This window comes from Gadus macrocephalus, chromosome 16 (genome assembly GCF_031168955.1).
Source record: "Gadus macrocephalus chromosome 16, ASM3116895v1".
Lineage (NCBI taxonomy): Eukaryota > Metazoa > Chordata > Actinopteri > Gadiformes > Gadidae > Gadus > Gadus macrocephalus.
Genome location: NC_082397.1, coordinates 22,481,414 through 22,491,644, shown reverse-complemented (window position 1 = coordinate 22,491,644; position 10,231 = coordinate 22,481,414). Strand labels below are relative to the sequence as shown.

The 10,231-nt window shown below is 44.8% G+C and overlaps 1 protein-coding gene across 1 annotated transcript; it reads left to right on the top strand.

The window, feature by feature from the left end:
* The first annotated feature begins 5,449 nt into the window (after positions 1–5,449).
* LOC132474034 (apolipoprotein A-I-2-like) lies at positions 5,450–7,668 on the top strand. The gene is made up of 4 exons (XM_060074438.1): positions 5,450–5,544; positions 6,201–6,252; positions 6,461–6,605; positions 6,707–7,668. The coding sequence occupies exons 2-4, from the start codon at positions 6,210–6,212 to the stop codon at positions 7,344–7,346; spliced, it is 828 nt and encodes a 275-aa protein (XP_059930421.1). The 5' UTR covers positions 5,450–5,544; positions 6,201–6,209; the 3' UTR covers positions 7,347–7,668.
* The last annotated feature ends 2,563 nt before the right edge of the window (positions 7,669–10,231 follow it).

Here is a 10,231-nt window from a genome sequence, read left to right as displayed (position 1 = left end):
GGTGGTTTGGTTATTGTACCAGGGTGAATGCCCCTTCTTGGTAAATAGTAGGTAAAGAACTACAAACAAGCCTTGGAACCCAGATGATCAACTCAACACCTACGCTGCACAAAATGGTTTTACTATAAAAACATACCTGTGGTTTAGGAAACCACAGTGCACGTTATTAAATGGCAGATAATCCTACTATCATCATACTAACTCATTCTAAAATATACAACTTATTTTATTTTTTTGGCATGTATTGTTGTATCTATCTATTTGGTGTGGCAATGCAATCTTAATATAGCTTTTACATAAGTATGACATTTTTTATTGATTATAGCCTATACAAGGTGAAGGGATTTGCATCTCGTTTTGAGCCAGTAACTTGTTTATTCCTCTGTGATTAGCAAGAACAGAAGCATTCAACACAGACTGTGGGTGTTTAAACTGCAGTCAGACAGACTACAGTCAGAGATTTAAATGGAAGTACGGGTCATCAGCTTAACGATGGTGGCTGGGTATGTTTCATCTCCCAATCTCCAAAACATTATTCATCTTCCAGCAGGCTCTCTTAAAAAGAAAAAACGTTAAATATCAGAATTCTTCAAGAACAATTTGTGAGCGGGACAAACCTCTTTAAAGTCTAGTAAAAAGTATGAATATTAAATGAAAGATAATAAATGTCAAGGTGAGTCAAAGTTTCAGGCTCTCTGTTTAAAATATATAAAAGCTATATTTGTGTCATATTCTAAGAGTATGGTGTCAGCACAATCATTGACAACAGTTTAAAAAGTAGTTTATTGGTTTATCTGGGTTAATAGCAGTAACCAAAACCAAAGAGTTCAGGCACTGACACAAAGACAAAAACCAAGCATCAAGCCCCCCGTGGATAACATTGTCTCAACCATTCGGGCCAAACAAGGACACAGTGTCACAGTAGTATACATTGTTGGCTGTGTGCGTGTGTCACCAGCAGCCTCTCAGTACATGGACGGTCCTTCTTTACTTGCTTTCCCATCCCCTTATAGACACACATGCAATCATGCATTCACGCAAACAACCACACACACACATGCAGGCGTGTGCATTTATGCACACACACATGCACACACAAATACACACACACACACACTCTCACACACAGACACACACACACAATAACATTAAAAAAAACACACACACACACGCAAACACACACATACACGCACACACACTCTCACACACATTCACATACTCACAGGAACATCCACACACATACAAACACACACACACACACACACACACACACACACTCACACACACACACACACACACACACACACACACACGCACACACACACACACACACACACACACACACACACACACACACACACACACACACACACACACACACACACATAGGGAGATTCGACCTACAGTAACACAGGGCTATCTGTATCAAAACTGAAGTGTCCTCAGCAGATGTGAGATTGCTAAATCATATTACTGATGTGTATGTGTGTGTGTGCGTGTGTGTGTGTGTGTGTGTGTGTGTGTGTGTGTGTGTGTGTGTGTGTGTGTGTGTGTGTGTGTGTGTGTGTGTGTGTGTGTGTGTGTGTGTGTGTGTGAGTGTGTGTGGGGGTTTGTGCGTGTGTGTGTATCTCAGCTGTAAACAACACGCCTCACTGTTGTTTACAGCTGAGATAACCTCCCCTGCTGCTTTGTGATCTGTGCTTCATCATGAAGACAGCTGGAGCAACGACTTGACCTCTGAACCCCAGACAGGGCCTGATTAAGTGCTTGAATTACGTATTAAATATTTATCAGCTCTGAATAATTACCACACAGCTTGCTTTGTTAGAGAGAGAGAACTCCAGCTTACAGTCCTCGTCTTAGACCTGTGAAATAAGTCCTGATACAATGTCATTAATTGTGCATTGTTATCGCGGCTTTGAATTGCCTGAGAACCAATTATTTACTCCCTATTTTACCTTGCGCATGCATGTGAACACACTTAACTTTCGGGGAATTTTGAAAGCAGCCACTTTAACACTTATCTAATGATTAGGACTTATCTGTGGCACAGTTCTTGTGACCACAGTAATCTGGATGAGCAGCTCTTCATCATTGGAGCCGAATCAGTGTGGGGCAACGAGGACAGTCTCAAAGGTTGCTGTGGTAGATAAGACCCGGTCCTAGTTGTACCCCTGGTCATCAGCGGCTATGCATTCAGTCTCGATGATGCTGAACACATTATCTTATCTTATATATATGCATACGGGGACAGGCTGCCCCATATACAGGCCTATGTCATAAACATGTGCCATGAGACAGTCAGACCGTATCAGTTACTACTGTCAGGGTTCTGTGTTTGATTCTGTAATGAGTTTGAGCATGAGGCTGACTCCTAGCCTTGCCTTTATTGCCTTATATCTGTATGGTGACTCATGGTTTGATCCAAAATATTAATGAATGCATTGCATACACACTGCAGATTGTAAACAACAGCACATAAACAACGGCTAAAATCTAGAGCTTATGTTATTTTCTAGGAAGCCAAATGGCAGGAGATCAGTCAAATGTTCTCAGGAAGGAGTTTGTGAGAGTGTGTTTAGTTTGCTGGTTGAAAACCCCTCTGGTCTTAAGCACTCAAAATCAAAGGGCACCTCAACAATTGGGGTCCGGGTGTGAAGCCATGAACAATGTGAATTGATGAATTTGAAAGGCAAAGTGAGTCATAATATGGAGAAAGATTTGGTGAATTGTCTTGTGAACGTGAATGGGCGGATATTATCCAGCCCAACACTGAAATCTCCACAGGAATGGAAATAAGCCGAATAAAGGGCATTGGAATAAAACATTGTTGTCCTGCTAGTCACTTCCTCAAATTCCTTTGTTGCATTTTCAGAAGATATGCATACAAAGTCAAATTATCTTGGTCCAATCTAGTTATCTTACTTTGGATTTTTCTCTAAACACAAGTAGGTGTCATTCACTGTAATTTTACATATATTTTATCTTACGATCTCAGCAAAATGTTACATTACGTCCGTTGCAAATTCCACACTGTGTGTTTCGGGTTTTGGACATTGCAAGAACCATATAGACATATTTGCCATTACACCAATGAATGAATGATTACATGATAACTATGCAAACCTTGTACCACGTGTTGCACAATGGGTGCAATACACCGCTTACAATGCACGACACGTGGCTGGAGATAAAGAAGAAAAGTAAGTAGGTTCATCACCGGGGCTTAAGTTTATCTTTGGAGCAATGATGAGATGTCAGTATCGTCTGGCTTTATGGCTTAGGCATCCATCGTATGTGATCAGTGAATATTCAATAGCAGTGCGGCTCAGGCCCAGCGTTTTTCCGGCCTTTGAGTGTCAGTGTTGTCTTTAGGCAGTATGTAAGGTATTTATCAAAATGTTCTCTTTCTCTTCCCTGTCCTAGTGAGGCTATGCTTAGTGGAACTGACATATAACTGACTGACACAGAGCAGGCCGAAGTCCACCAGTGACGAAACCGACAAGAGCATTACACACATCACTCTTTGACCTTTAATCAAGAGAGTGGGCACATTAATGCCCACTTACTTACACAATATAGGGCTGTGATGCACATCACTGCAAATCTGGGCTTTTCTTTAAACATTGCAACATGGCTATTTGGCAGGGTATTGAATGAGTGGTTGTGTGTGTCTGTGTGGTTTGTCTCTATATGAATATTTTCCTCTGCTTGCACATTGATAGGTGCATTTTAATTTAATTTAATTTAAGACATACTCAGACATATAGTTCGGTTTGGACCAAATTCACGGCCACTTCTTGTCCTTTAGTTAAGCCCTTTTATCGACAATCCTCATTTTCAACGGTGTGTTTACATAGTCCCACTAAACTCAATGACCCATGAATTCAGCACGGTCTATCTATATTCATGCAGAATTTTTTTTATTTGTATCATAAAAAAATAACAAACCACTTAAAAACATTTTCTGATTTTCAATTATTTATTTCAATATGTTAACAAACACTTAATTTCATTTAAATTTGCTATTATTATTGTGTTGTGCTTGTGCCTTCCATGGAGTCAGGCTGGGGGTCTAATCCTGCTCACAGTAGACCTGATAAGATACAGGGCCACCACATGGCTGATAAAGACCAATTAGCATTATTAGGGAGGGAAAGAAGTGGAGAGCTACGGGGGTCTGAAGAGCTACGGGGGTCCTCTCTCGCACAGACCCCCAGACCCCCAGTCACCTCCTAGCACACACGCACACGCACACACACACACGCACACACACGCGCACACACACACGCACACACCCACGCACAGACACACACACACACACACACACACACACACACACACACACACACACACACACACACGCACACACACACACACACACACACACACACACACACACACACACACACACACACACGCACAAAGACTGATGCACTCACTCATACACAGTCACATTAACACAGTCAAAGTCACACACACACACACACACACACACACACACACACACACACACACACACACACACACACACACACACACACACATACACACACACAATAGACACAATCTTTTCTCCCCATCACACATTTATGCTTCCCCTTCCTGCCTTTCTAAAGAGATAGAATAACAACAAATAGCAATTATAACTTAAAAGAATGTTTTATCTGCATTGTCACTCTAATGTCTTTATAGCTTTATGCATCCATGCTCCTCTGAGGCAGTCTGTTGTCTCTCCTGACTTTGATCCAAGTTCCTCTCGCAGAGCCTGTGGTGACGGCTCGGCTGCGGGCCGTTTCAACCCCAGCAAATGGGAGCCATGAAGCCCGGGAACCCTGGCAGAGTTTTACAAGAGTGTTTCAATCCTCACACGACCAGGGGGGAAATCACCCTGTTTATTATCTTGCAAAGTGTATTTTACCACAAAAGGTGTGAGTCAGCGTGCTTTCTGCATGTGTGTCGGCCTGGCTGTCTCATGTAAAGTCTGTGAAGACCCACAGACAGTGGAAGTGTTTGGACACTGTTGAGTCACAGTTCAATCGGCGGGTCAGTGTTGGACTTTGACTGCTTCTTCTACTTTCTGTCCCGTGTCATCTTTTGAACATCATTTCCTAAGCATTGGATTTTGAAAGTGACCCAATGCAGCTGAAGTCTTGTGTGCGCATGCGTGCCTATGTTGCTTTTTCTTTTTTTCTCGACTCCCTTTGTGCTGACTGCCACCAATTGACTGCTCTGTTCTCAGCAGGCGACCGTTGAACCCTCCAACTCAGTGCCGCCCCCCCCCCCCCCCCCCCCCCTGTCTCTTCATCACCCCCCCCCCCCCCCCCCCCCCTCCTTTCCAACGTCCCCTCCTCCTCCTCCGCCTCCGAACCCCTGCTGAGGGTAACGGCCAACACGGGAGGTGGGGGGTGAAGGGGTTGAGATCTACCTCCACGGAGACACACAGTCCTCCCACCACTGCCCCCGCCCCCACCCCCGACCAGACAGTATAAAGAGTTTACTCACGCTCCAGTCATTCAGTCTCCTGAGGACCCACTCCACCAGGTAAGAGCTCCCAGCTCACTTTACAAACCTCAGAGTTGGGGAGAAATTCAGAGTTTGGCTGAGAAGGCAGGACATAGTTTATTCTTCTTTTTTTTTTAGCATGGGTTTTTCCTCAGATAGTTGCTTCAATGTCCTTTTCTGACGTTGTTTTAGTAGTACTGAGAATGAGCATATCAAATAGTTTATATTTTTTTGAGACACTTTTAAATGAAAATTTAAAATGAAACTTTAGTCACATTTTCATATCATTTATTCATACTGACGTGTGTGTGTGTGAGATTTAAAATTGAGATTATGGAGTTGAGCTGATCTGATGCATGCCACATAACTTTCTGTACCCAGACATAATCTGCCCAGAGATTCAAGACTTTTTTAATGGGCTCAGGGATTTCTAGTGCTGAATATATCGGGAACAGTTCTGGGATGAAAGTCATTGTAATTTGCCATTCTGTTGTATTTTAAATTTTCAGTTCTTCTATCTTCATAGCTTTCTTGGATGACTCAAAACGGTCAATAGCTACATAGGATTGTTTGCAGGATTTTCTTGCAATTTTAATATTTTTTTGTATGTATTTGTTTTCTCAATACATTAAGGTTTTATTCCCTACAGTAATAACATGTGAAATAACCTCTTCTCTCTTTTTTTTGCTCCTCAGACCAACACCATGAAATTCGCCGCTCTTGCTCTTGCCCTTCTGCTGGCTGTCGGTAAGTTCTGCAGCAACCGAATTCCTTTACTAATTACATGCCCCCAAAAATATTTATCAAGCACAATACCCTAGTTTATGTCGTCTTTGTCTATTATCCTGCATTCTTCCAACACGAAAAATATTTTTAGATAAAATAAAAAATCTTTTCCTCTCTCAAACTTGAACTCCAACTGTACTCCTTCCTAATCTCTGCCCTCCTCTTCCAGGCTCCCATGCCGCTGCCATGCAATCCGATGCACCCAGCCAGCTGGCCCACATCCGGTCGGCTGTCGGTATGTACCTGGATCAGGTGAAGGACAGTGCCACTCGCTCCCTGGACCATCTCGATGGTACAGAGTATGAGTCATACAAGTAAGGCCACGCAACCCCACCTTTTCTCCGCTCCACACCATAAGGGCCCTGCTTTGGTCCCTTCAGGCACTGACCCCTCCCCTTGCTCCCCTCTCCCCCAGGGCCCAGCTGGCTACCAGCCTGGACAGCCTGCAGGCTAGCATCAAGACCGCCCAGGCCGGCGCCGAGCCCTACACCGACGCCGCCGTCGCCCAGGTCATGGAAGCCACCACCGAAGTCCGTGCCTCCATCATGGCAGACATCGAGACCCTGCGCACCGACCTGGCCCCCAAGCGTGAAGCGCTGAAGAAGGTTGTGGACGCCCACATCGAGGAGTACCGCACCCTGCTGGAGCCCGTCCTCGTCGACTTATCTGCGTACCACAAGTCCCAGATGGACGCCCTCAAGCTCAAGCTGGACCCCGTGATGGACGAGCTGACCGCCAAGGTGTCCAAGAACGTGGAGGAGACCAAGACCGCCCTCATGCCCCTCGTGGAGTCCGTGCGCAGCAAGCTGACCGAGCGCCTGGAGGGCCTCAAGACCATGGCCTCCCCCTACGTGGAGGAGTACAAAGAGCAGCTGACCAAGGCCTTCACCGACGCACAGGCCGCCGCCGGCACCCTGGACATCGAGGGCATCAAGAAGCAGGTGTCCCCCCATGTGGAGAGCCTGAAGGCCAAGGCAGAACCCCTGATCGAGGACGCCAAGGCCAAGCTTGCCCTGCTCTACGAGGCCCTCACCGCCGCCATGACCAAGAGCTAGACACGCTCCACAACCACCTGCTTCCTGCCGACTAATCTCTCCTTCTTTGTCCCCCTATGCATCATTCCTTCATTTTCTCCCCCCTACCCCCTTCTTCTCTCAGACCCCCACACATACACACACACACACACACACACACACACACACACACACACACACCGCTACTTCTTTTTCTGAAGCCAAATTGATGCACTTTCTCTGCAACAGAATGGTGGGACTCAATAGCTTTCGATCTCACACACACTCACACACACACACACACACACACACACACACACACACACACACACACACACACACACACACACACACACACACACACCTCACTTCATGCATGCATGCGGAAACTCATGCAAGCAAAGACATACACGGACACGTACATATTCAACACGCATGTGCTTTATGTGCTATGAACAACTTATTATGTGTTGTGTTGGACTTGTATGTGGATACTCACCAGTGCATAAAACTCTTGTGTATTGCTGCTTAGTATGAAGAAAACTGTACATCAAATACAGCTCAATAAAGATATGAATATTTCATACTAATTCATGCTCTGAATTTTCATTCATATATCCTTTGACATCAAGGATCCTTCCAGAGAGGAAAATATCATAGGGCAATATTCAATATTTGGACATGATTTCTAATGAGGTTAACCAGCATGATATACTATATACTATACTACGACTACAAGTGCTAATATGTAAATCATCCATCCAAAATATTTTCAATGTAACATTTTAGAGTTTAAAACACACATCATGCCTGGAACATAACCATATTTTCAGAGTAAGAGTCTACAGATGGCTGTACTGGTCCTCTCACCCCTATGGTGACCCCTTCAGGTCATTCAGTGCAGAGAGCCTTTTGTGGAGCTCTGATTGATCACAAGCTCCAATCGAAAAAGAACACAGAAACTTTCAGGCGACCCGCTCTATTCATAAAAGCTTGTTTTATGAATTTGCTCCTGTTAACTGTGAGTAATGAGTTGATAAGGAGAGAGAGAGAGAGAGAGAGAGAGAGAGAGAGAGAGAGAGAGAGATGGAGATGGAGGAGGGAGATATTGACGTGCTGCAGTTTGGATATGTTTCTTTATTAGGGATCGGTCCCCCTAACCCCCAGGCTCCAGTCCCAGCTTTCAACACCGGCCCATCAGTCCACCACATGGGGTTGGAAACACACACATGCACACAAACACACTCACGCACGCACGCACTGTGGCACGACGGAATGTACACTGGAACACACACACACAGATATACATATTCAAACCTATGCACAACGATCGTGTTATCTAAAATACATCCACTTTGTACTTTGATTACAGGGAAGATAAAACATGTTATGGTGTAAGGTGCACCCCTAACATTTTTTGGGGAATATCCATTGCAACTTCTTGAAGGCAGGGAGTACTTGTCTCCCCGTCACTCATGAGGTAATAACTCCAATTAGTGTAGTGTTGAAATTGTGAATCCAGGCACAAATGCTCTTTAAATAATAGAGGCTGTTTCTGGCCATCTGTCCACACCCTAGTGTTGAAATTGTGAATCCAGGCACAAATGCTCTTTAAATAATAGAGGCTGTTCTGGCCATCTGTCCACACCCAATAACTAGCCAAAATGATCAAACATTTTTCGATGGTTGCAAGCAGGGGAGCTTCATGTTTGTGTTCCAGCAAAGTATCAGTGCGTGTTTTGTGCACGCCTGTGTGTGTGCATGCATGCATGCGTGTGTGTGTGCGTGAATGTGTGATGTGTGCCTGCGTATGTATGTGTGTGTGTGGCTTGTATCTGCCGTGCAATTGAGATGGTTGCATGTCACCGGTCCTAAGAGAATGGTAATGGATGGGCCCGCGTGTGGAGGCCCCGGGCGAGATGGTCAGGAAGTATAAAAACCTTGCCGTTAACACAGCGACTACAACCACCACCAGCCCTGGACCACAGAGGACACAGCGAGCACCTTCAATTGCACTACACCAACGTTGAGTCTCGAAGCGGTTAGGAGCTACACCACAAAACATTGCGAGAATATCTCTCAGACAACTCCAATGGTTCCGGGTTGTTCCATGGATTTAGTGTGATATCAACAAACTCAATTCTTGTTTCAGCGGTTGTTAAATTCTTAATTTAATTGGAACACAACTTTGAGTTCAGTTGAAATTTTAACCAAGGGGAGAAAAAAATAAGAAAACGATCAATCCAATCATCCACATTCAAATAATGAATTAATCAAGTCAACTTCTAGGATCGAAGGATACAGGGGAAGAGGGCAAACACAAGAGATGCACAGTAAGTAAATCCACTGGGTTATTGTAATCAGTTTTGTTTTTAGCTTTTCAATTCCAGAGGAATGTACTGTTATGGATGTTGGTAGTGTCAGCCCCATCAATGCTGGGCGAGGTCTGTTAGTGTTGTGGTTTTTGGTATGAGGATGAAGACATGAACAATGCAGGCATTACAGTGAGGAAATAGTTAATAAAGCGCATCACGCAATTAGGGTTATGTACGCACCTCTTCTACTACTCTGCTCTCTGTTCTTCTCTTCGCTCCTGTCTTCTGCTTTATTCTTCTTCTCCTCTCCGCACTTCACCCAAGTCCACTCCTCTCCTCTCCCACCTACTCATCTCCTCATCCTCCCCGCTCATCAGCCCTCAATTTTCCTCTCATCTGCCCTCCTCTCTCCTCCCCTCTCATTCTTCTCCTCTCCTTTTCTCTCCTCTCCTGTCCTCTCGTCTCCCGTCTCCTCTCCTCTCCACTCCACACCATTCCTCTCCTCTCCTCTCCTCTCCTCTCCTCTCCTCTCCTCTCCTCTCCTCTCCTCTCCTCTCCTCTCCTTCCAGTCTCTCTCATCCTCTCCCCCCCTTCCAGTCTCCTCTCATATCC

Bases quoted from the DNA above. Each gene is read 5' to 3' on its own strand.
- LOC132474034 (XM_060074438.1), top strand. From the start codon at position 6,210: ATGAAATTCGCCGCTCTTGCTCTTGCCCTTCTGCTGGCTGTCG. The intron at 6,253-6,460 runs GTAAGTTCTGCA...CTCCTCTTCCAG, and splicing joins TGCCCTTCTGCTGGCTGTCG to GCTCCCATGCCGCTGCCATG. The intron at 6,606-6,706 runs GTAAGGCCACGC...CCTCTCCCCCAG, and splicing joins ACAGAGTATGAGTCATACAA to GGCCCAGCTGGCTACCAGCC.